At 38.9% G+C, this 26,425-nt stretch overlaps 1 protein-coding gene across 1 annotated transcript; it reads right to left on the bottom strand.

The window, feature by feature from the left end:
• Positions 1–2,307: 2,307 nt before the first annotated feature.
• LOC122671976 (rhamnogalacturonan I rhamnosyltransferase 1-like) lies at positions 2,308–9,309 on the bottom strand. The gene is made up of 8 exons (XM_043869477.1): positions 8,787–9,309; positions 7,036–7,103; positions 6,864–6,952; positions 6,599–6,761; positions 4,244–4,533; positions 3,543–3,747; positions 2,852–3,009; positions 2,308–2,750 (listed from the first exon to the last, which is right to left on the bottom strand). Exons 1-8 carry the CDS (start codon positions 9,136–9,138, stop codon positions 2,477–2,479), a joined length of 1,599 nt encoding a protein of 532 aa, XP_043725412.1. The 5' UTR covers positions 9,139–9,309; the 3' UTR covers positions 2,308–2,476.
• Positions 9,310–26,425: the final 17,116 nt, after the last annotated feature.

The raw sequence follows: 26,425 nt of genomic DNA, 5'->3' as shown, positions 1-26,425 counted from the left end.
TCTTTATTCAGAAACTCCACTTTACCATGATTACTTTGAGTTGCACGTTCAAGTCTATTCGAGATCGTACTTGATACAAGGCCTAAGTTATACATGTATTTTTTTTACCATTTCTCCTTGTCATTTTTGGTCTACTCTTGGTTATTTTAGTTCCCTCAATTTAAATCAAATCATTCTTTCATACTCGAGCATCCAAAGGCTTCTCTTGAATATGGTCATGTCACACCTCAAACGATTTTCTCATAGATTAATTTTCTTTTTAAGTTTTAAATAAATATTATTTAAACCGACTAATGAGGTGGGCCTTGATGCAATGGTAAGGTTGTTGTTCGAGTCTGAAAACAATCTCTCTCTTTAAAAGAAGTGATAAGGTTGCATACATTATAACCCTCCCTAGACCCAATAGTGGTGAAAGCCTCGTGCATTGAGTACGTCTTTTTTAGTGAGACTAGAAGATGGGATTGGGTGACAAGAGGTGGGGTGGAGGTGGTGCAAGTCACGCACTAGGGCACTTGGTTTGGTTTATATCTAAATTTGAGTTTAGAATTAAAATTTCTATTGTTAAGCTATATATATTTTAAGGGAAATAGTTTTCTGTCCGAGAGTGTGGCCTCTGCCAGCACTCTCATGTGTCTATCTCTCTCCTCCCCAAAATAAGGAGGCAGAGATGTCTTTTCATATGGGGAGAAGAGAGATAGACTCATGGAAGTGTTGGCGTAGGCTACACTCCCGGACATAGTTCTTTTTTTCATATGATATTTTAGTTTGATTTTGTAGTTGAATTCTAGAATTCGACTTAGAATTCTGATTGGAATTTTACTTTACACAAATTTTGGTACCTTAAGTGATGTTTGGTGTACATTCTCATTCTGAAAATGTGAATGCAAATGCATTTTTAACTGAGAATGAGAACTTTGTTTGGATACATGTTTGGTCAAAATGCATTATAGATTTTAGAATGCTCAGGTATTTCATCAACATCTCATAGACAAGAGTTGGTTATATTGGTCCCAGCCAGAGAAATGTAGCAATGCAGAGCCTAAAAAACAATCACCTCTACTTCCAAAGGTTCGAGATGTAGAACCAGACATTTTGGAAGCAGACTCTCAGGGTGAAATTGATGCTGTTCAACTAGAAACATTGAACTGGCTAATGCAGAAGCTACGACCAAAAGCTCAAGTTCAGATGGAAGTTTTTTTAATCTATCTTTTTTACCATCAAAAAACAAAAAAAAAAAAAAACAAGGCTTCTGCTCCCACGGCTGCTATGCCAGTGGAGCAGTTGGCAGTAAAGAAGACAGAAAGTTGAGCTTGTGATCGATATCTGCTAGCAACAACCATTTAAATCAGGAGAGAACACCCGAGTTTTGGCCAACAGAGGGTGAGAAAGTGGGTCAATTAGGTCCATCAAAGATAAGCAGCACCTTACAGGTGACTTCAAATCGTGGTAAGAAGGCTTTGGATAGACAAAATGAAGTCCAGCGACATGAAGAAAGCCGAGGAGGAACGCCAAAAGGGATTCCTTGGCCATTTCATCCAAAGCAAACATGTGGGTGCGATCAGGCAACTGCGACATCACCGCGGAAGTCTTGTGGACGGCCACCACCTTTCCCGTTGCCGCAGGGTCCCAGGAGCTTCACCGATATCCCTAGAAGCATATTCAACAGGTCGCCATTGATTGGCCTAGGGTCCTAGATACAACTTCTGCATCGTCTTCTTCATCTTCAACGTTGATGAGGATACATGAAGCTTGAGAATGGATGGAGTTGACGGTCTTGAGGAATGCTTCTTTAATGGCTTTAAAGGGAGAGAGCAGAGTCTTCCAGGCCTACATCTTGAAGCCTTGATGATCCAATTTTCATCAGCCCTTCAGCCTAGCGAGGGAGGGAGGGGAGAAGGCATGAGAGAGAAAGACAGAGGGGTGCTCACGATCGTAGTCGTTATTGGTAAACCGATGGTCTGGCCAAAGAACCCAAATGTGAAATGGATTACAAGCACGTTCGTTCCAGGATTTGAGAATGGGGAAACCAGATCTTAAAAAGAAAAACAAGTTCTCCATTTTTTCTATTCAGGAATTCCCAGTTTAGATAGAAAAGCAAGCAATTCTTAGTAGCCCTTCCCAATTGCATTCCCTAGTGCAAAGCAGGATGAAGCCATGACATCTCGAATGTGTTTCTCCAAATTCAATCAGATTAATTATATCAAAATAAATACATTGAACTGTGTAAATAAACGAGAAAAGTAACAATCAACATATTAACAAAAGAATGAAGAGACCAAGACTTGTGGAATCAACGGGAAACATACACTTGTTTTTGCCTCCGTAACTTACATGGCTGGTAATGGCCATACACTGCCATTAACGGATGGCAAGTCATAAACAGAGGATCTCCGGACTCCTATCTTGCACTTTGCTGGATAGAAATCATAGAATTTACAACCTCCGATTGCACCAGGCCACAGATTTACTTGCAGCTTCATTGGATAACACTTGAGTTACCTGGAACTAGCAAGTCAAAACAATCTGTCCTCTCGCAGAGACACTCCTGTGGGTTAGCATAGAAATAATCTTCCTCCTTGGGCTTGTCCCAAATAACTCTCCGGTGAGCAGGCTGTCCTACCCTTTTCTCATGTGCCAACTGAACAGCAATTGCAAACTCATCCCATGAAACTGTCCCATTCTGGTGCAAATCAAGCAGCTCAACAAGATTTTTTCGATCCAGCAGGATGCTCTTCTTAAACCCGAGATACCTGCACAAGAGACAGTTCCACAAAAGCATGCATTATAACAACAAATATAAGCTTAGGTATGACCAGAACATATGAACAAACCAAGAATGCTGAACATTAACCTGCGGTGACCTTCAACAAGTTTTGCCATGTTTCCATCATAAGTAGGGATGAATATGTGACTAGCAACTGAAACCATAAAATCCAGGGCTGCCATTTGAGATGAGTGATTCTGGAATTGTTGCAGATCCTTTGGATCTAGCAGCATCTCCTTTTTCACCTGAAATCACCATTGATCAAAATAAAATTTCTTCAGTTTGCGCTTAATGCAAGCAGGTTTCCATTACAACACTAAATTTCAGTAGAGGATGAGCAAAAACTTTCTTTATAAATGCACACAGGTAGAGTTGGGACCAACCATTTAATATTTCTCACTAAGGACTGATAGGCTAGATGTGTTTCTAATCTTTCCACCTTAAAATTTTCATTCTTCTTGTTGTCCTCCGTATCCCTTACCCCTCCCACTCTCCCGGATAAAAAAAATGTTAAAATGGGGAATTAGATTTAAAAGGTAGGATCCTCTGGTAGTTCACATAATCCATCTCCTAGAGAGGAAAGGTGGAGGAGCACTGCTATCAAATGGTAGCCACAGATATGTATGTGTGCCTCAAGCACCCGAAAGGTGGAGAGGATGAATCCTCATGCACTAACTGAGCATCACCCTCACTAGTCAGCAAAGTTTGCCTAGTGCATGAGTTGGTGCAGAAGACAATTAAAAAGGCCCAAAAATATTAAGGGTGGTAATAAACTCACAATCCGTGGAAAAGCAGCTCTAAGTGCAGCAAGTCTCCGTCTGCTACCATATATCTCACCAGAAGCGATATAAATCTGAGTGTCCTTCTGGATGCCTAATGCTTGCAAAACTAAAGCAGTCTCCTCTGGTGTCAGAGGGCACAAACCTTGGGATCTCCTCTCTGAAGATACAATCTCTTTCTCTCTCCACCAAGGATATGCATATCTGAATGATTCACGACACCAACAACAACAAAAAGGAATTCAACCACATTTCATCTTTTGAATTAGTACTACTGGTAAGGAGAAAGTGTATTTCTATCCGCAGAACTAGAAAGACAGATTTCCAACCCTCAGACAATGTACACATGAGGGTAAATTTTCAAGCCTGAAATTTGATGAACTGGAATAGCTATGGGACACATTCCTCCAAAAAATGCTGTCAATTTTAAAACTCAATGATTGTGCTAAACAAGGGAAATGCCAATGCCGCCAGACCTTTGATATGTCAAAGAAAGCCCTCCTAAAGGTATTCTTTAGAATAACAAAAATGAAAAAAAGACCTGCATAGATAAACACTGAAGACTGTCCTTACTGCTCATATGGTATGAGAGTGAACCACCATTTGATGGGTCTCACATAGAACTCTCCTTGATGGGACATCTAATAGTACTCAATCCAGAGTTAAGAATCCCTATAAAAGAAATAAGCCAGCAACAAACCTCATCCTCTTCAGCTCCTCTGCTTCTTCATCAGTGCAGCCTTGAGTACAACCTGAGAACGCCAACATGTCCATCTCATATCTCAGATGCAATGCCACAAAATTTCCCCCCTCTCGAAGAATTTGAACCAACTTGTGCCCTAACGCCTCGATCTGAGGAGTGAATTTCAATGCCTGGAAATTGACACGACACCTGAGCTTCTGAAAGTTGATAGGGAGCCCATTGTTTGCCACACGTGTGTCTGTTTTATTAAAGTGAATCCCTTTATACTTGCTGAATAGTGGCAGAATCTGCAGGATCGATGAGAAATTATCAATTAAAATGAAGCACCATGCTGCAGTTCATATCAATCCTTATGAGTGCTCATCAACTACAGGAAGCATGGTCTAAAATTCAAATCAGACAACTCAACTCAACTCAACTCAACTAAATATCAGGCAGATTCATCACACAAACTTGATCAGTCAAAACTCATCAAGTCAAATAACTCAAATCGAAGTAGCCAGCTGGTGCAGCTGGTAAAGGCATTGGCTTGTTGTTGCCATGTCCTGGGATCAAATCCCGCCTTCACCTGGACGGGTAGGGTTAGGGGTTAAGTAGTCGAGGGGAAAGTGGTAAGCATACCCAACAAAACAACAAAAAACAGTAAAATTATGTATAATAAAGCCAAGCTGACCCAATCATTGCTTATACTTTGAAATTGCCAGTTTCTTTATATTTCTTATATTTTTCAATATTTAATTGGATTGAAAAGGGGAACCAGCTCTGACAGAGCTGGAAGCCTTTCTGGCTGTGACACCTATTTCCACCATGTCACTCACAAAAGTTATCAGTATATGACAACATCAATTTTCTACAGGGACATCATCTATTAGAAGCTCACAAAAGTTATCAATATATGATAGCATCCATTTTCTTCAGGAACATCATTTATTAGAAGCTCAACACAAGGATTGGAGAATACGGATTAGTAAACAGAAATCCTGATCTGGGCCCATCAGGATCAGACAAACCAACCTTGAGATTCTTAACCAAAGTTAGCTAGGATTGGCTGACCCAAGCTGAAACTAACTCTGATCATGATCGGGCCCTGCCAATCCTTCAATCCCCGTGGTCCATACAGAACCCTCTTGACAAAGGTTGTATGGTTCTCTCATCCTCTATAATAATATAGATGCTATATTCACATTCTTAGCTACATGGCATTGAATAGCATCACCCAAACTTTGTGAACATGTAACCCATATCATGATCTCATAATGCCTTATTTCTCAATCTAATCCAATAACGTCTTGTAACTTATCAAAAAATTTATAAGGAAATCCAATACAGCCATACAACTTATTAAAGAAATTCAATAATGCAATGTAAAAGAGTAATGTCCAATAAATTATTTGAATAATCAATTCTGTTTGAAGACAAGGGGAAAGCCCAAACATGGTGGGTCATATGGTTGAAATAAAACACTTAATTTAACGTGTGGCCTTATCAAGGGAGTGTCCCATCTAACCTGATTTGTGTAGGTGATAGAAACTGCCAGCAATATTGATGCCAGAACAATTCTCTAAACATTATAGTCGTACTAAATTCTTAAATTTTGAATTACCAGTTGTCACTGAGGAATCCCACTCCTTTTATAGATTCAGAGGTCCATAGTGAATTTTCAATTGAAACATAAATTTTTTTCTTATGATTATGTACATGTGCTTGTTGTGATTTAAATGTCTTTTGGCCCCACCCAATATATCAGACAAACATTCCAATAAATGTCACCTAAAATTCCTAGCTTCTTATAAAAAAAAAAGAAGGGCATACCCAGTGCACGAGGCTCCCACCACTGCGGGGTCTGGGGAGGATCATAATAAATGTCACCCAACATTCCTAGCTTCTTATAAAAAAAAAGAAGGGCATGCCTAGCTTTACCAAGTTTTTTCAGAGAGGCTGTTTCTAGACTCGAACTCGTGACCATGGTCAAAATAGAGCAACCATATACTGTTGCACCAAGGCCCACCCTCTAAAATTCCTAGCTTCTTAAAGCCTTCTTAATTGTTCCAAATATTCAGCTTGATTTTACGATTGATTACCCAGGTTTTCCTACATCAAATTGGTATATCTATCACATTTTGGAAAAGGACAATAAGCACCCTTTCCACCCCCCCTAAACCATTTTATTAATAGAAGACCTTTCAGAAAATAAGAAATCAAAATATTTTTCACGCGGCACAAACACAGAGATCTTGGTAGGTCCCCAAAAGAGGGAACAATCATTTCCCGTGGATAAATTAGAAAGTAAAGAAGGTCCCCCCCCCCGGAGCACACACACACCAAAAAAAAAAGGTAAAGAAAGTTCCAAACCTGCTCCAAGTAATATTTTTCACTCGACCAGCTCACTGGTGGCATCTCTAAAAGTTCATATGCAGCATTCCTACCAAGCCTCTTTGGCAGCCTCTTGATAATTCTGACTTCATCTCTCAAGGAATTAATGAAGTGTGTTACACTAAATATGTCATCAAAATTGCTGCCAATAAAAATTACAGATGTTAATATTTTTCCCCGTTTTTTAATCAATAGCTGCAACACAAAGATGTTCAATTACAGATGTTGCAGGCAAATTGAATACCTGGGGTCTGCCCAAAAAGAAGTCTTGTCAAGCTCTGGAACAACCAATGTGAGGTTCAAAAGCCTAGCAACTGTCACCATGTCACAGATCTGAAATGATAAATAATAATTAATAACAGAGCATATAGATGTGGAGGGCCAAAGCTGACGAAGCAAATTGATAAAATACAAACCGCAGCACGCATTTGATTCAAGCCCCCATTGCAAGACACCTTAAGATAACCGTTGCTTCTATAGATTCCTGCAATATGCATTTTTAAGGAATTAATTACTGTCTAGGAAACAAAGTTTTTCTTTTTTTTTTTTAAATAAAAATAAAAAAGTAAAGAGGTTCACAATAGCCTTTTCTTCCACATCCAGAAGAATCTCCAGGGCCCTGGACATGCCAATAGGATGGTTTCATTAATAAACTAATCAGTAGAATTACACACAGAATATGCATTTTATAATAATGGATATTGACAACTTCACTGGCAATAAATAACAACTAATTGACTAAGATTTTTAGCCCTAAAAGCAAGTAGGTTGACATTAATATGCTGCTTATAAAAAAATGGACAAAAGTCTATCGCTATGCCAATTGCAAACCAGCAAAGTGAGTGAGTGAGTCTGTGGTCCAGAGCAATATACCACGTAACTAGAACCCCCCTGTAGTATACGAAGTGCACAAAATGCGCTGAGACTCATGATTGTGCCCCATCCAACTACTCAAAGTGTTGCACTGATAACCAGCAATCCCTCACGGCCTCACCCAAAAGAAATTGCAAATATTGGAGGGTTTTTTTTTTTTGGGGGGGGGGGGGGGGGGGGGGGGTGTGCCCTGATTTAATTCAATTAAACGGGCATAGGCCATAAATCTTGAAGAATGGATAAGCCAACCCACAAGATGAACTTCCAGAGAAAATCATACCCCATAGGTAGGGTGCCCACAGACTCGGTCCATCAAATTGAGCATATCACCATGCAGCATGTAAGTGATTCACCCAGCAAATAAAAAACAGCAGAAAAAAGTTAAAATCCTTTCACAACAGCTGGTAAGAAAATAGGATCAATGTCTACAAGGCTTAAAGATCTATCCTTGCAAACACCAGCAACACAATTATCTCAATTCTGTTCGCATGTGAAAGAAGATTAAATCCCTTCTCAAATTTTAGTACCAATCCATCCATGATCTCTCTGATGAATGAATTGTGAGTTGAGATATGAACTATCAGAACTTTCAGCCTTGATTTGGGTCTCAGCTCTCTCAGATCCAATACAACTCTTCGGGGCTAACTTAAAACTGTAAGCAAGACTTCCAAACATTCACCATCTGTTTGGATTTTAATTTTGTAAGTGAGCTGATCTAGAAACATCTCCTTCCACTGGAGAGTAAAATCAAGCAAGTGTTAGCAGTTGAACCTGCCACGGATGGTGTGATAATAGGGAACATTTTCTTTAAAGGACATATCCAATAAATCTATCTTAAAGAGTCACTTATATCAGCACATGTATGGATATATGAGCATATCTTATAATGCAGTATCCTGTATCTTAATAGTCACCTATATCAGCACAATACATGCATACTTTCTTCCCTTGAAATAACTTTAAACCCCCCACCCCGCCAAATAAAATAAAATAAAATAATAAGCTCATTAATAAGCCGTTGGTGCTGAAAGGTCAACACTTTGGCAAAGGCTGATTACACCCCAACTCTTGTATATCACTGAAACATAAATCCAGCTGCTCAGAGATATGGCAAAGGAGTGTTGAAGGCTACACTTATGAATAAGAAACTTATTACATGTCCAACATTTGAAGGAACTGAATTCATAACTGCATTTACGGATTTTTTTTTTTTTTCTTAAGTATGGCAGAAAATTGGCAGAAAAGACGATTCAAAAGCTTCCCTAGAGAGTAAAGATATAGAGAAAGGACTGACTTGGAGGTGAAAGACGTAGGGGCAATGCAGTGGACTCTGCGGGAACATGAAGCTGTCGGGGAATTGAAACGGTTTCACTTGGAGGCTGAAGCTGCCGGTGCATTATTGGAGCGGAAATTGAAGGAAGCTCTTCTTTACGGTCCGAGTTAGTGAATCTTGATAGCTGGTTGGACAAGCCAGTCAACAACTGTGGATGCCAGAGTTCCCCAACGGCAACCAACTGAACAAGGCATGTCCATAACAAAATGCTGGAACAGATGCGAATGAACCACACTTGGAGACGGGTCTTGGGAATTACTGGGGTTGGAAGCTTATCGCACCTCAAAGGTATAGCCTCCGATCTAACATCCATATTTCTTGCAAAATCCACTCAGCCGCTTCATCCAACCATTCCCCTCACCAATCATAACACCGATTCCACTGATCCGATCCAAACCAAACATAACGAAATGATCTCCACAAAAGCAAAAACATCGAAGTATATCAATGCGGACACATTCGACACCCCAACGCCAACGGCGAGATAATCGAGAGAACAAACCCTAGAAATCGAAGCAGAGTGGTCCAATAAGTTCAGCTCCGAATTATTGTTCTCAATCAATGAAGAAGAAAAAGAAGGAATACCTGCAAATGAAGAGACGAAGACAGATTAATATAATTAAAATTAAAGACCAATAAAAAAAACAGTGAAATTTCGATAGATACCCTAGAAATGAAGGAAGAGCGGTGGTGTGTGTGCCAACCAGACTTTGATTCTGATTCACCGACACAGAAAGAAGACGAAAATAAATGAACTCACCAGAAACCAGAGACCAGAGAACCCTCTCTCCCTCGCTCGCTTGCTTTGCTTCCTTCCTTCCTTCTGTTATTACCAATAAATTATTACGAATCGTTTGTTTGATTAGGTTCCCTGTCCGTTAGTTGGTTACTCGATCACACTCGAAATCAATAAGAAGCTTTTTGATTGTTATAAATGAGTTTTATTATGGAAAGAGATTCGATGCCCAGAATGCTCTAATTCCCTGAAAGCCTTGCTAAGAATGATTGATTTATTTGATTGATTACCTCTTTAAAATTCAAGAATCACGGAAATGAGAGAGAGAGAGAGAGAGAGAGAGAGAGAGGGGGAGGGGATTCTATAAACTATTCTATAAACTATTACTAAACCTAATCATCTTTCCCGGTTGGTAGCTTTCAAAGCCGTTGAACGAATAAATCCAAACGGAGGAAGTAAGTACGTTCCACGTCTATTTCGTCGTCTTCTTTGGTCAGTCATGGAAACTTTTTTTAATATAATTATAAAGAGGTTTGGCTTGGTTTTTGGTTATCTGGTTCGATGTCAATTTTGATTATTGGTTCGATTCTATTCGATTCTATGATTTCAATTTGAATCAAACCAAATGGAAAATTATTAATCAAAACTGAACTACTGGTTTTGTTTCGATTTGGTTCAGTTAAGAGTAAAATTAAAGAAATGTCGATTTTTAACTGTTTATGGAGTAATTTTGACTTGAGTTCTATTAGTAGTAAATAAATAAGGAATGTAATTTTAATAATTGACTTGGTATACTAAAGAATATAATAATAAATTGACTAAATAGGCATTGCAAAATGTCCATATTCTACAACTAACGACCACCGTCCGATCTGAGGTGAGTAGTTGGATGTGAGCAGTGGCAAAGTGGGGAATGAGGACGTGTGGTTCATTCCCTTCCTTATAATTGGTTTTGGATTTTTTTTTATTAAATAGGAATCGTTTAAGTCCGTAGACAAATGAATAAAAGAAATTGAGGAATAATGGAAAGATGTTTCTCTAGTTGCGTGGTTGCTTCCATGTAATCTTAAAAAGTGGGATTAAACCAGCCAGTCGAACCGGGTTAGACAGACATTTAAATAAAAAAAATAAAAAAAGAGGCAAGACGTTGCTGCCTGGTCACGTAGCCTGCACCAGTGCAGGGCAAGGTGGGGGTGGAAGAGTAATTTTATTTGCTCCATTTCTCCAAGTTCCTCTAATAGAGGGGGATGGACCCCACCTGGGCAGGATAGGATGGTCATTTCCGTCCCCCCCCCCCTCTTAGAGGAACTTGAGGAAATGGACCTACTCAAGAAATGGAGCAGAAAATGGTTCGGGTGGAAGGATAGAGGGCGGGAGTGCTGGTGGAGGTGTAGATGGAAGTGGTTTTGGTCACGAGTAAGGATTTTGGAGTTGGTGTTGGTTTTGACGGTGGCACTGGAAGCAAAGGAGGTAGTGGAGTTTATGGTGAAGGTTTCATGTAAAGTGTTTAGTCCTGGTTGTTAGATAGATTGTAATAAATGAGAGATTAAATAAATAATTTGTTATTTTGGAAAAAGTGCTTTAGTCCCACATCGGAAAACTACAAAAGTTATAAATGATATTTATTATATTACCTTCTGTATCTATTGAATTAAATCGAAAAAGAGAGACATTCTACGGTGTATATGCGAGGACAGCGTAGCCGTCAGCACACGCGCATGAGCGGCGTGGGCAGTGGGCAGTAGAGGCGTTAGTGGCGTACGCACACACTTAGCACTGATCTGGTACGTTGATTTTGATCACATCCATCAGATTAAAAAATCCTACGGTCACGTCTGATAGGATATGACTGTTGTGAACAGGTTCATCTCTGGTTTAATCTGGACCGTTAGATCGGATGGCAATCGATCTAATGGATACAGAATGAATAGATATGTCTATTCAGAAGAAGTGCTCCACTTCTATAAAATAGAAGTCCTGTGTTCAAACGAATTATCTCTCTCTCTTGCAATTAAGTATCTCTAAGTGGAGTTCTGTGTTTTATATTTATTGCTTTGTTGATTCCTGAAGGTGAATTTGTCGTGTGGAGCAAATATCTCCTTTAAGATAGCGAGATTGCATTCAAAGCAGTTTGAAGTTTTCTTCTTCAAACAGAGTTTTTCTTATACTGGTTGTGAGTATGGCACTGGTGAGGGTAAGGGGTTCAGTCATGGTGAGGGATATAAAGGAGATGGAGTCACAGCCTCACAGGGAGAGGGAGTATTGGAGACTCGCGGTTTTTGTGTACAATATGTGTAACGGAGGAGGAGCTAAAGGGTGGGTGAAGGTGGAGGTGGGGTCAAGGGTAGGAGTGGAATTGAGAAAAATGGATATGGCCACAGTTAGAAATATTTTTAGTTTATAATAAAACCAATTAATAAAGAAACCGCAAACATAATATATGAAATATACCCAACCGTAGTTTTCTTAAACATTGGATACCTCAACTATAATTTATCAAAGAAAGAAACGATCGACGTTTCCTTTACCCTATGTGGTGCAGAGAGTATCTCTTCAATCATAAGATCTGACCTTCTAATTTAACCAAGGAAGGGTATTTAGTCCTTCGTCAATAAGGGATAGAAATTAATGATAAGATTCACTATTCCAAGCATCCAATCATAGTGCCAATCACTGTGGATGAAAAAATTTATCTCTGGAGTCTCCATCTTAAGCAACGTAAAACTTCAGTAGAAAAAAAAAAAAGAAAAACAAAAGAAACAAGACAAGTCATACACCTCACAATTGTTGCCTTATTGGAGTCGCAATCACTAAACCGAAGCATGAGAAGGAAACCCCAATGGAGTCAAAGTTAATCATATAGCTATTAAGTAACCTGCAAAGATATTCATTCTTGGGTGTGTTCTTTAAGAAAATCATCCATATAAATATATAAAGGGAAAGAGATTGTTGCCTGATCGCATAGCCCTTGCACCAGCACCAATGAGAGGACACATAGGGACATCAATATGGATAAAATTATTTATTTCGAGAAAATGGGATGGTAAATTTGCATTCTCTTGTGTCTGAGTGCTGGATCCACATGACCAAACAGTGTTCATTTTCCTATAAATAAAAGAAAAAGAAAGTAAAAATAGGCACAATGCATGCAACTTACAACTAATACACAATGGAAAAGTCTTACCAACTTGACCAGCCAGGGGTTTGGAGACACTTGGTGTGACTTCATTAGCCACCTCATGAGGTCACTCTGGGCAGCGTTCATTTTCCCATAAATAAAAGAAAAAGAAAGAAAAAAGAGGCACAATGCATGCAACTTAAAACTAATACCACAATGGAAAAGTCTTACCAACTTGACCATCCCGGGGTTAAAAGATACTTGGTGTGACATCATTAGGCACCTCGATCATGTTCTTGGTTTCTTTCTCTATAAAGATTGAAAGGAGCTCTTTTGAGGGCTGTTGAGTTCTCCATGGGTATCCACCAAGATTGCCCTCTAAGCTCATATTTTTTTATCATCTCTATGGAGGCTCTCTCGTGTTAGTTATTAGCTTATAGGGAGTTTGGCTTGTTTCGTAGGATTCAAGTTGCTCATTTTGCACTTGAGGTGTCCCAGACCACTTGCTTTTTGCGGATGATACTTTTATTTTTTGTGTCGTGCTACTATCGAAAATGTTTTAACCATTAAATCTGTTTTAGAATTTTTCTCTGATTTATCTGATCAATACATTAATCGTGATAAGAGTTGTTTGTTCTTTAGCAAAAATGTTTCCATTCATGACAGACAACATCTTGGATCTAACCTTGGGATTAAGGAGATGACTAAGGATTCTATTTATCTAGGTACTAATCTCTTTCATCCAAGATCTAAAGTCTCAGGTTTAAAACACAATTGTGAAAAGAGTTGAAACCAGGTACTCGCTTGATAACCTTATGGGTGTTTCTGTCATGGTTATGTGCTGAAAAACAGCAAAACAATTTTTTTCATTTTTTGCACTGAGAAACCATTTTTGACTCGCTTGGTAAACCTGTTCTTAGAAACAAGCAAAACCCTTTTTTTTTTTAAATTAACAAAAGGATATGTTTGGCACACTTTTTCAATTTTACAAAAGAGCATAGTGAACGAATATAGAAGTTTTTTATCGGGCACACTTTTCCAATTTTCAGCTAAGAAACGACAGAATATGTCCAACATGTTTTGTCAAAAGTCTTCTAGGGAGCATAAATTTTGATTTATGTTTCCAAAAATAGTCACAAAAAACATTTCGTTATCAAGCGATTTTTAGGTGTCTTTCCGTTTCTCAGAACGGAAAAACACCAGAAACTGTTTCTCGTAAAGTTATCAAGCGGGCTCCAAGTTATCCACTTGGAAGGCCAATCTTTTGTCTTATGTTGGTAGGAAAATTCTTACTCAATGTATTTTGGCTATTCTTTTTTACTTAATGTCATATTTTTCTTTTCCTAATAACATTTGTTGCGACATTGATTCCATATGTTTGAACTTTTGGAATGAGAAAAATGGTAATTCCAAAAAACTTTACTTCATTCTATGGCACAAGGTTTGCTCCCTTAAGGATGTAGGTGTTTTGGGATTGCGAGATTCTTCAACCGCCGCTTTGCAAGCTCGGTTTCACTCAAAGCCCTGAAAAGGAGTGAACGATCATTTGAGTCAAGAAAACCATTCGGGTTGTCTGAAGCGGGAACACAAGAAACACAAATCTACAAGCCAGGAGAGAAAATGTACATGAAAGCAAATGGACAGGGAGCCAAGCAAGCAGAATGTAAAAATAAATCCCTTCTGATTAAACTAGGATGGAGGTTGCTTAATGAAGAGGGGGCTCTATGAGCTTAGATCCTAAGAGTGAGATATAATCGATCTATTTTTGACACAAAAAAAAAAAAAAAAACTATATCTCGTAGTGGATCATGAGTTGGAATAGCATAGGCGGCATGCTTTCCATTCTCCAATCATATGATTCTTCAAAAAATAGGTAATAGTCGTACTTCTCATTTTTTTTGTTTAATCCCTGGGTGCCTTCTTTACCTTCTCTCAGCCTACCTACGGGATGTACATCACGGGAGGTCTCAGTCAAGGTTTGTGAATTTATTTATATGGATACTTGGAATTTAATCTCTCTCTCTCTCTCTCTCTCTCTACTTACCTACATGTTTGGTATGTGAAGTTCTTAAGGTCCCTTTGTCCAATTCGAAAAATCATTGGTGGTATCATCTATTTAAAGATGGCTCTTTATTCACCAAATTGGCTGTCAAAATCCTGGGTAAAGATTGTTAGGGTTTAAGGTTTAAGCACAAGGTTGCTTAAAGCAATACACCCTGTATATCAAGTTTGGAATAATACAGGTTGCTGCCTCCAGCTAGTATTTATAGGAAAGACTAGGGTTTTTAGGTTAGATGGGTTCTATCCAGTAGGGCCTACCACACACTGATTTCTTATTCAAGTAGACTTATATTAGGACATATTTTAGGGTTATATAATATACCTAACAAAGATATCCCCTCCCCCTCCTCCTCTCCTTTTGGGGAGTTGTTTACCCTAACTTCTCTTAAGAAATTGTGGAAATTCTTTGGAAAAGTTAAAATTTATGCCAAATGCAACATGTTCCTTTGGCAGATTATCCATGGAGGATACCAATACTTGAAATTCTAGGTAAGGGGATACCTCTAGATATTTCTTGACCTCTCTGTCACGGTCACTCTGAATCTATTTGGCATGCCCTCATATCATGTGAATTAGCTAAACATATATGGGTAGTAGGGGTCGCTGGGTCTATGGTCTCTTGTATCAGGGATCTTTTGTTTTGCTAGAATTGGGATATGCACTAATAAGCAAAATAATTGAAGCTAAAGCCAGAGGTCTACTACTGTGGCTATTAATGGCTCAACATTTTCGTTGGAAGACTAAGGGTTTGGATGGATTCTAGACAGCTAAAGGACTTGGTGCTAGAACCGGACAAACATCGATGGCCTTGGAATTCTTTCTCCATCCTTTTGCATATTTCTTGTCTTTTTTCTAATTGTACTTTTTGTAATCAGCCCTTTAATGATCTTATTATCCTTTTGAAGTGTCTAGCCAACAAGGTCATTAAGGAGAAATCGAATTTTTGGGCTTCAGACTTGCTTGTAAACATTCTCTCATTATTGTCTTTATGGACCAAGTTTCCCTCCACACATGGTGAATGGGATCTCATTCGATAAGGGACAAGAGGAGGCGGGAATGGGTATTTGGAGGGTATTTTGGAACACTCTAAAACCCTAGGAGTGAAATTATTGATCGAATGACGCAATAGAAGAAGGGTGGGGTAGATATCTTTCTAGCATAGACGACGTCGAATCCACATGGTAGAAGAAAAGGATGAAAACATCAATTTTTCAATAGATTTCAGAATGATCCTTACAAACCCTAAAATGACATTTTATAAAGGCAAATACAATTCAAAATTCAAAAAGTGTGCCAATAATTCAAAATTCAGAAATTGCGCCAAAATTCAATTTTGAAATTCAAAATTTGAAACTTCGGCGGGCCTTTTCGCCTTCAAAATGTGCCCGGATGGCCAAAAAACGTATACAACAACACCGTAGGCACAGAACTCCTAAAGAGCTTCTCAAAATCTTCGATTTGATATATGATTAAATCCATCTTATTTAATACCTCCAGCCACTCTGTATGAATTTTTTCTACTCCAACTGGCTCAAGCATTCTTCTACTATTCCCTCTACATCATCGAATCACTCTCCCTCATTTTAGTAGGAATCATTAACAGAAACATTTGCTTCCTATTACTGCACAATAAATCGTTGAACCAAGTAAGTGCTTAGTGGCTAATGCACTGCCAAATCCAAAATACAGCATTAAGGTTTAAACCCAATAACATAATAAATAAGGGACCACGTTCTCTATGGGGAAGTGTGGCCCCTAAACACGTGTGGGGGCCTATGAGAGCACATGTGTTGGCATCATGGGGGTGGGATTTTCGCCTTTCATGGGGTTGAGTTTCATGGAGGTGAGGTGGTCATTTCAACCTCTTTGTGACTGGACGTGGGTAGTACACTTACCCCATAGAAAAACTTTTATCCAAAAAATAAATAGACTTTTAGGGTTAACCTTTAAATTAATAAATAAAAAGGGGGAGAGGGTTTCACACACTACCAACGTGGGAAGATATATACATGCCACACCCAATTAATGTTTTGTAAAAGGTATCATCCATGTGGAGCCCAATTTTTCAAAATAGATAAAAAATAAATAAAAATACATGTGTGGAGTCCTTGCTTTTGTGAGAGGGTGTGTAAAAGAATCTGCACATGGATAGCGTAGGGATCTTTTGCTTATAAAAAAGTTTCAAGTGCCTTATGCATTTCACTAGGCAAGGGTTAAAAACATAAGGCTTCATTTGATTGCAAAGGAAATTAAAAGGAATGGAAGTGAAAATTTCAAAACTAAAAAGAAATTTTTGTAATCATTACGAGACATGATTATATTTCACTTTCCATTGTATTTGAAAAGCAAAATAAAAATTATGTCTAAAATATATCATTATTAAATATGGTTAGGAATTTAAGTAGTTTATACAATCATATTGGATAGTCATTACCAATTCTTTGTAGATTTGAAAATTTTCACTTCCATTCCTTTTAATTTCTCCTACAACCAAACGAAACCCAAAGTAAGAGTCCAATGCATGGTGAGTTGCATAGTTGATATCAAATGGGCCACTGCATTTGACATATGACCAATTCAGTTGATACATGTCGGCCAAATGATATAAAAGACAAATTCCTTTCTCCTTAGCCCCTACGTTCATATAGCATTTTGATAGAAAGTAAATTGGAGATTGGAATGTGTATTCCATATTCATTAAAGAGGGCCATCGTATGGCTATATACAAAAGCTTACAAAACTGTTGAGAGAATATCTCTCAAGATAAAAGGAAACTTCTTATAACGGGGAAGGGATAAAGGAAATAAATAAAAACAGAATTACAGAGATAAAAGGAAATAAATAAAAATAGAATTCCAGAGATACAATTACATGGTTCTAGGAGAGAAGATTGAGGAGAAGATGAGGGAATGAGCTAGACATATAAGCTGGCACTAATACTCCCCCTCAAGTTGGAGCATGGAAATTTGAAAATGCCCAACTTGGATCGTAGATACTGAAACTGCTCACGGCCAAGAGACTTAGTGAATAAATTGGTCAGTTGGTCATGAGTAGAAACTTTGGCCATTCTAAGAAACCCCTACTGGACCTCTCACATATGACAGGACAGTCAATTTCAATATGGTTGATGCGCTCGTGAAAAACCGGGTTGGTGGCAATGTGAAGGGCAACCATATTTTACAATAAAGGGTAATGGGAGCCATAGAAGGGATGCCTAGATCACGTAACAGCCATAGAGCGATACTCTGCCTCGGCCGAGGAGCGAGAAACTGTGGTTTGTTTCTTGGTCTTCCATGAAATACGGTTGGAACAAAAAAAAATACAATAACCAGTGGTGGACCCGCGTGTCATGGGACAACCGGCCCAATCAGAGTCACAATAAGCCTTTAAGGAAAGGTCAAACTGTTTAGGATATCCAATGTATACTTGCGTTGAGAAATATAAAGCTCGTTGGTGGAATGAGTTACCTCAATGTTGAGGAAGTACTTTAGGGGTCCAAGATCCTTTGTATGAAAATGCTTGGCAAATTTGATCCTTGACTTTGTTGCATGGAATCAAAATTCGGTCAAAACCAGTCGAAACCACCGAGACAACTCAGTTTCGACAGGTTCCGAGACGAGTTGGACCTAAACTTTGAAAAATCTATTAATTTGACATGTTTCGCTTGGTTTCGGTCCAGTGCAAAACCTGTCAAAACCAAGGCTATGATCAAAAGATAGCAAAAAAAAAAAAATGCGAGTTAAACTTGTAATTAAACCGATGAAGCTAACAAATTTACACATTGAAAAATCGTAAAGATGCTCACCGTGTAAGACAATGAAAGGAACAGAATACGAAACCGGAATGAAGAATAAGGAGAAGATGAAGATGTAGATGATTGGAATTAGTGGCACAGCGGCCATTAAGGATGCGGTAATTAATTACAGTTAATCTGCCTGAACCAGATTTTCAATTCCACAAGAATCTAGTGTTTTGATCTTTCTTCTTCTGCAAGGAAGTTTTGAGAGTTCAGATCAGGAATATCTCTCCCAAAGATTCCTTTCGAGAAGAGAAGAGAAGACCCGGGAGATGACGAGGCAGTTGCAAAGATTATTTTTGAGGACTTGGTTACACAAGACAGCGAGCGACTGTTAGTTTTGGGAAATGTTCTCAGAACCGTCGGGCAAAAATATGCGTACTCCTGCGCATATTTCACCCCTTAACTTATGACGGGTTGATACTATTACACGTGTCTGACGGCTTTAAATCCATTACACCCACCTTGTTTAATTAGTTAAAAGAAAGAGGATTATTTAATTATAGATTAATTAGACAAATCAAGTATTCAATTCAGGTTAACTTGGGGATTTAATTAAGTAATTAATCAAGAAGTTTTAAATGGAAAAAGACATTATAGAAATCCATGTAATGGGTACTAAGATGCGCCGCTACATAAACAGAGAGAAGCGTGGGTTGGAGAGGTGGTCACCTCACTGTGGACTCTCGGAGAGATAGAGAAAGAGAGAGCTGGAGTTATGTGGTGTGGGTGAGTCATAAACATGGAATCCAGTTTTCAAAGTACATCATTTCTTACCTGGAAAATAGAACTATTGCAGATCTACTTTTCTGCTTTGAAAGATACGTATTTTCCAGCTTGCCTTTATGAATTGAAGCTCCAAGGCTATGCCATTTACTTTTTCAATGGTTTTTGAAGGCAGAGCATGATAATACTACAGAGAGTCACAAGACTATTTTTGGAGATCATGTCTTTTCTTCTTTTTGCTTTCAAACCAATGTATTATTCAGGGTTCAAGTACTTTATAATTATGTGAACTAATTATAAATTTATAATACCACTATAGTATCTGTATCGTACCAGTGCGTACGTTAGTAAACTTAGGTCAATAACCACAAGTACTATTTTCAGTGATTTTTTTATCAATGTAATTCATGGATTGTGTTTAAAATGTGAAAAATAGGCAACCTGCAAAAAACGAAGCCTAAAAAACCTTGTTTTAGGATCGAAACCTTGGTTTCCCCATCAATGGAAAAAATCCAAGGTTTCGACCAAGATATGGTTGAAACCGAGACAAACTCAATTTTTGGCTGATCGAAACCCAAGTTTTAGAATCTTCCTTTGTTGATGGAGGAAAGATCAGACCCGGTAATGACGATATCATCAACATACACAAGGACAAAAACGGAGGAGTCCCTTTGGTGTTTAAAAAATGGTGAAGAATCAACGTGGGATTGGTTGAAACCGAAGTGCAATAGAACCTTGGAAAATTTAGAGAATCAATTGTGAAAAGCCTATTTAAGACCATACAGGGACTTATGTAGGCGGCAAACGAGACGCTCCCCCTTCCGTCAATAACCAAGAGGGGGGTCATGTATACCTATTCATCAAGGTCCTTATGTAAAAAGGCATTGTTCACATCTAACTAATGTAATTTCCAGCCATGGGTAGCAGCAATAGCAAGGAGAGTGCAAACAGCAACCAACTTAGTGACAGAGGCAAAAGTTTTGTGGTAGTCAACCCCTTCAATCTGGGTGTAACCTTTGGCCACAAGACGGGCTTTGTAACGATTGATGGACCTGTCAGATTTTCCTTTGATTTTATAAACTCATTTTGACCCTATGGGCCGCTTGCCAAGTGGTAAGGGAACCATGGTCCAAGTGTGATTGTTTTCAAAAGCCACAATCTCAGCGTGCATAACATCACGCCATTCTTATAATTGCATAGCTTCGAAAAAATTTACAGGTTCACGAGTAATGGACAAAGAGCTGAGAAAAGAGAGGTGAGTAGGGGAAAAACAAGTATGTGATATAAAATGAGATAAGGGGTGGGAGGTACCTGAACCAACAGTGGAAGAAGAAGTTGCTTGAACATTGGAAACATAATAGTCTTTGAGGTATTTGGGCGGGGCACGGAAAAGGTTAGGTAATGTTTCTCAGGTGTTGGAAGTGGGTATGGGTTCATATGGGGTGGGTGGGTTGGATGGAGGGGTGAGTGCCATTGGAGACGGGGAAAGGTTTGATGGTTCGGGGGAAGGTGAGTCGGATTCAGGTGGTTCGGGGGAAGGTGAGTCGGGTTCAGGTGGTTCGGGTGAAGGGGAATGGGGTTCGGTTAGTGATAAGGAAAGAACATGTGAGGGAGAAGCAGGTGGGTCTGGTATTGTGTTGTAAAGAAAAACATGTTCATGAAATAAAACGTCACGGGAAACATAAATGCTTTTGGTGTTGGTGGAGAGGTCAAATATATGGTAATCCTATTGGAGATTTGAATGTATAGTCCATATTCATTAAAGAGGGCCATCGTATGATTATATACAAAAGCTTACAAACTTGTTGATAGAATATCTCTCAAGATGAAAGGAAGCTTCCTATAATGGGGAAGGGATAAAAGGAAATAAATAAAAACAGAATTACAGAGATACAATTACATGATTCTAGGAGAGAAGATTGAGGAGAGAAGAATGAGGAGAAGATGAGGGAATGAGCTGGACGTATAAGCTGGCGCTGATACATTTCTTCACCTTCCAGTGAAGGCAATATCTTTCATTTTCTTTCTGTTTAGGAAGGAGCATGTGTAGGAGTATTTTGAAGTTTGGGAGAAGGTTCTCTAAGTAGGTAGCTTGGAAAGAAATCTTCAAGTGACACCTCAATATCTGTCGTGTGGCAATTCAGGTGGGACTCAAAGTTTGTAAACATGGAGATCCTAAGGTCCCCTGCTCACATGTATAGTTTCAGCCCAATTAGAAATTTTCAAGTGACCAAATGTAGATTTTGAAAAACCCAAGCCTGCAAGAGAGTGCACAACAGTTGTCGAAGTAACAGTATACATCCATGAAAAAAATATGGGTATGATGTATTTGATTGATTACGTTCTTAATTTTGATAAGTGGCCAATAGATATCACTCTCAAGCAAAAATAAAGGGGATCAGTTAGAGATTCCTTTCCAAGTTTTCTAATTGGAGGAACTTTTTCTTTATAAGCTGTTTGTTTAATTTCGGTTTTTATTCAGTTTCATATTCGGTTTTAATTTTTTTCATATTCAGTTTATGTCATAATTGATGTCATATTTAGCCTTAACAGAGGAAATAAAAATAACAATGAATAGATGAAGATCTAATTTAGTTTAATTCCACTATTGGCAAGAAAAAATTATCTCCTTGTTGAAATATAGTACCATTGATATGGGTCCGAGATTTTAACGCAATGATAATCATCGGCAATGGACTCCTTCCTCTAAGCGGAAGGCTATTGTAATAAGGGAAGCTCTTCCGAGGAAGACAAGAAGCCCATCTTGGTCTTAGGGTGAGAGTACGAGGAGAAAGATGTTTGGCGAGGCAGAGAGGACATCAAAGACAAGAGAATAGTTAGAAAAAAACGGAACTGTCAAAAAATGGAAATGAACGATACGAGTTTTAAATGGTAAAAAAATACAAACGAACGATCAAATAAAATGATAAAAAAAAATAAATTTAAAGAATAGTGAAAGTCGGAAAACGAATATCACAAGGTTTAAACATGTATGTATATTTCAAAATAACGGAACCAATAAACGACACTATTCTCATATAAATTGAGGAATTTTTACTTGAATATATGTTTCTAGTGTTCAAAACAACTGTAACATCCAAAATTTATCTATGTATATTTGACAACCCATTTTAAATTTTAAGACATGTCATGTCCAAAGGTTTGTTGAGCAATGTGGCTTGCCTATGGTGTTGCTCATTGTTGTCAATACATCCAACACACTAATGGAGTCATGCATGTTCAGTTGGAGTTGAGAGTCATCGCTTTAGAAATCCTTTTCAGTAGATGCATCAGTTTGTACCTTAATTTTGGGATCCGTGAATTGACGACTTTTAGTTGAAGGTTATATCATGATAAATGTAGCCCTTCAAATCATCTTTACGTGTACGTAAGAATTAGATAGATTGGAGAGAGAGAGAGAGAAGGAGCCATGGTCAGTTAGTCGAGTTAGTGTAGACGACAGGCAATTATTTATAAAAAATGTCAAAAAAACGAAAACACGTTTAAAATAGCAAACGTGTTTTGCTCTAACTAGGGGCAGAGAAAAAGAACAAGCAGCATTAGAAAGAAATGGTTTCTTTATTAGTTTAAAGTGAGACAATTGACACATGATGATGTATGATCGCATGGTGCACTGCCACACACTTCTATCAGTCTATGGCACCATTTCCTGTCACAGGCTCGCATGCAACAACACCACTCTCTAGGTTTAGGTATGAAAAAATGGTGTTTGTGTTGGACAAGTGTGTGTCCATCAAACCCGGTTCGGTCCGGTCCAACTCGGTTTATCTTTGTATTGAACATTTCTACATTTTAGTTTGATATTGTCACATGCGATATAAACTTTTTGAGCATTATGTGTCCGTAAGTTTTACTTAAAATGGTAGTCACGACTAGGGTTTGGGCTGGGCACCCTTATCATATGGTCGTCGCATTGGGTATGCCTAGACATGTGATGTCAGGGTACGAATGCGAGTGCTCACATGTTTGATATGTGCATTGGCGAAGAATCTATTTTGTCGATTCCCTCATGTATTACTGCCAGATGTAGGAAGGGATAGACATGTGTCACCGACACTCTATACCTAAGGGAACCCTGTCACTGCAAAGTGTGATCGCATTCTTTGGTTCATCAATGACTGAGACTCAAGAGAGTCAAAGCCGGTGTTTTGGGAATACGTGAACACTTTGTGAGTGAAGGAGTTATCCAACCCGGTTACCACTGCCTGATTGGGGAACACCAAGATAGAGACTGTCTGTGCATGGTCGGATCAGAATCTGGATCCAATGCCGTTTTGGAAATGGTTTTGCAAAAATCTATTTTACATAAAATGATACATTATTTATAATTATTTGAACAAAGTGTTTTATCGAGTTTTGCGGGACCCGATCAGATTCACAAACGCTAGTATATGGACATGTACTATGGATTGGGGTTTGGCAGTACATGTGTACATGCCCTAGATTCCATAATGATGGTGTTGATTAGTGGGGGGGTTGTATATGATAAATAGTTATCATATAGGGAGTTATTTGGAATTTGCTATTTTAATTAGTACTTTATTTAATTAATGGATATGGTGCTAATTGTAATTATCCATTAATTATTAAATAAAATAATTAATTAATACTTTCCCTGTTAGATTCTGCTTTTTCACCTGTGTAGCACTCTGAGTTTAAACAGAATTGCCAAACTAAGAGAGAGAGTATGACTCTCATTGGGATTAATTAATCCATCAGGGTTTTTAATTAAACCCTAGGCCTATATATAGGTGACCAAAAATGCAAAGGGCAAAGCGCTCCACGTTTTTGGCAGACCCTCTCTCTCCTGCGTTTTGGTCTCTTTCTCTCTCCCTCTTGTGATCTCTCTTCTTCTTCTTCTTGCTTCTCTCATCTGTGTTTGAGAAACCCTAGATCTGTGCTGAAGAATTCGAGAGCATCTGGGATTGGTTTGAAGAACCTTGGTAGCACCATTGGAGGTTCAGATCTGTTTACTTGGAGCGCTCACTGGAGGAAGAACCATTGTCTATTGGAGGAGCAACACTTGAGGCTCACCAAGTAAGCAGTTCTTTATTAATTCCTTCAGTTATTTAATTATTAATATTTATGGGATGCGAAAGAAACTCGAATCGATTAATTTCCATTGCGCATTCGAGTATGGGATGGATCCCTCTTGCCATGTGATGGACCCCTCTTGCCATGTGATGGACTAGAGATGAATTTCTCCGTCCCTATAGTGATGATAAATTTTATGGGACACAATAGGGAAGGAGAAACCTTAATAGCGATGCACCAAGATGACCATGGGTGACCATGGGAAACCCTAAAAATTGCATGGGGCACCCATGAGACACCATGGGATAACCCAGGGCGTGCAATACCCTAATTTTGTAGTATATTGGTTTCCCTAGGGAACCATGGTTTGATCCCTCCTACAGTTAGGATGTCACCTCTCATCAATCGACTTGGTGAGTTGATCATTTCATGGAATTTGGTTCGATTAAAAGTTAAAACCTGAAAAGGACTCCTGGTTTTAAACCAAAACCGAACCCATAGGATAGGATAGAATAGGTACTAATCATAATATGTTCCACCCCCACCCCTAAAAAATCCATTATTGTTTATTCATCACCCATCATTATGACGTATTTTACTATTTATATTTAGGAGGAGAGGGAATAAGGATCTGAATCATCTACTGCCGAGCTGCCCGGCAGGACCGTGCTGCCCAGACATGGTGCTGTGTGCAATAACCACCTTTTACCACCACTCGGGCAAGGCATTTGGGCAGGGATAAGGCGGACATTGCACGCAGCACCATGTCTGGGTAGCACGATCTTGTCGGACAGCTCGGCAGTAGAGGATCCAAATTGGAAGGAATAAACATATGGGAAAGAGAATGCTACCTAGTTGCATGTGGTGTGCACCCCTATGCCCAGACACAAGGCCACACAAAATGACCACCACACCCTAAGGAATTTCCACCTTTCCATGGGGTGGTGTGGTCATTTCATATTGCCTTGTGTCTAAGTGCAGGGCCGCACGCCGCATGCTAGCATTCTTTCCCCTAAACATATATTTAAATTTGCCATGATGCCCAAATGTAACATGAGCGTAATCCTAGTTTCCAAATTCTGTCCTTCTAATAATGAAAAAGAACGTTGCTTGGTCGCGTGGCTCTTGCTCCTAGACAAAGGAGCGTGAAAAATTATCGCCTAACGGCCAACTCCTCTTCAAATAAAAAATTACATATGTATTGACGCCCTTGCTTGCACTCTCATTGGCTCCACACGGCCAAACAACGATCTGTTGCTCTAATAATAATAGGGTAAGAGATTGTTGTTTGGGCGTGTAGTCCCTATTGCATAGGGGCCAATGAGAGTACCCGCAACAACTTTAACATGGGTGAGATATTTGATTTCATGGAGCTGGGGTGGTAAATTCATCCACTCTTGTGTCAAGCGCAAGCCGAGACCATGCAACCAAGTAGCGTTTTTTTCCCCTAATAATAATGTAGGAACGAAGTGCATAGCTTAATGTGGGCAGACTCCATTGGAGTCGGATTTGGCTCCTGTCCTGCCGTGGCGGGAGCTGGATCGTCCAGCACCCCCCTGAGATTTCTCCACCTGGCCAACAATGAATCCAATGGCCATAAGAGAGAAACAATACTTTAATCCTATTTGGACTTTGAAACCCTCGTTACCCGAACCGACCCGATTTGTTCAAATAGAGAAACCAAACCCAAAAAACCCTCGTTATGGACCTGGCTCCTCGTTACCCTTTTCATCTTCCCCCTTTCTGGCTTTCTCCATTAAACTTTGTTAATAGTTGATCTAAATCGGATTCTCAATTGTTGCAGGATCCAATCCTCCTCCAATTAAGAAGAAGAGAAATTTACCAGGAACCCTAGGCAATCTTCTCTTTCTTGATCTTGCTTTTATTGCTGTTTTATCTCTCTTTCTTTGTAGATTTTATGGGTCTGAGAGATTTATGGATCTTATACTATTTAATTGACTTCCTATGGGTGTTAAATAGATCCTGAAGCTGAAGTCATAGCCCTGTCACCAAAGACTCTAATGGCTACCAACAGATTCTTGTGTGAGATATGTGGGAAGGGTTTCCAAAGAGATCAAAATCTTCAACTTCATCGACGAGGACATAAC

The sequence above is a fragment of the Telopea speciosissima genome, chromosome 8 (genome assembly GCF_018873765.1).
Source record: "Telopea speciosissima isolate NSW1024214 ecotype Mountain lineage chromosome 8, Tspe_v1, whole genome shotgun sequence".
Lineage (NCBI taxonomy): Eukaryota > Viridiplantae > Streptophyta > Magnoliopsida > Proteales > Proteaceae > Telopea > Telopea speciosissima.
This window is presented reverse-complemented; position numbering and strand designations above follow the sequence as displayed.

Coding starts and splice junctions, on each gene's coding strand:
- LOC122671976 (XM_043869477.1), bottom strand. CDS start 9,138: ATGGATGTTAGATCGGAGGCTATACCTTTGAGGTGCGATAAGCTTCCA. Junction 6,762..6,863: donor TCTTTTTGGGCAGACCCCAG/GTATTCAATTTG, acceptor TTTTATTGGCAG/CAATTTTGATGACATATTTA. Junction 2,751..2,851: donor CTTGTTGAAGGTCACCGCAG/GTTAATGTTCAG, acceptor TCTCTTGTGCAG/GTATCTCGGGTTTAAGAAGA.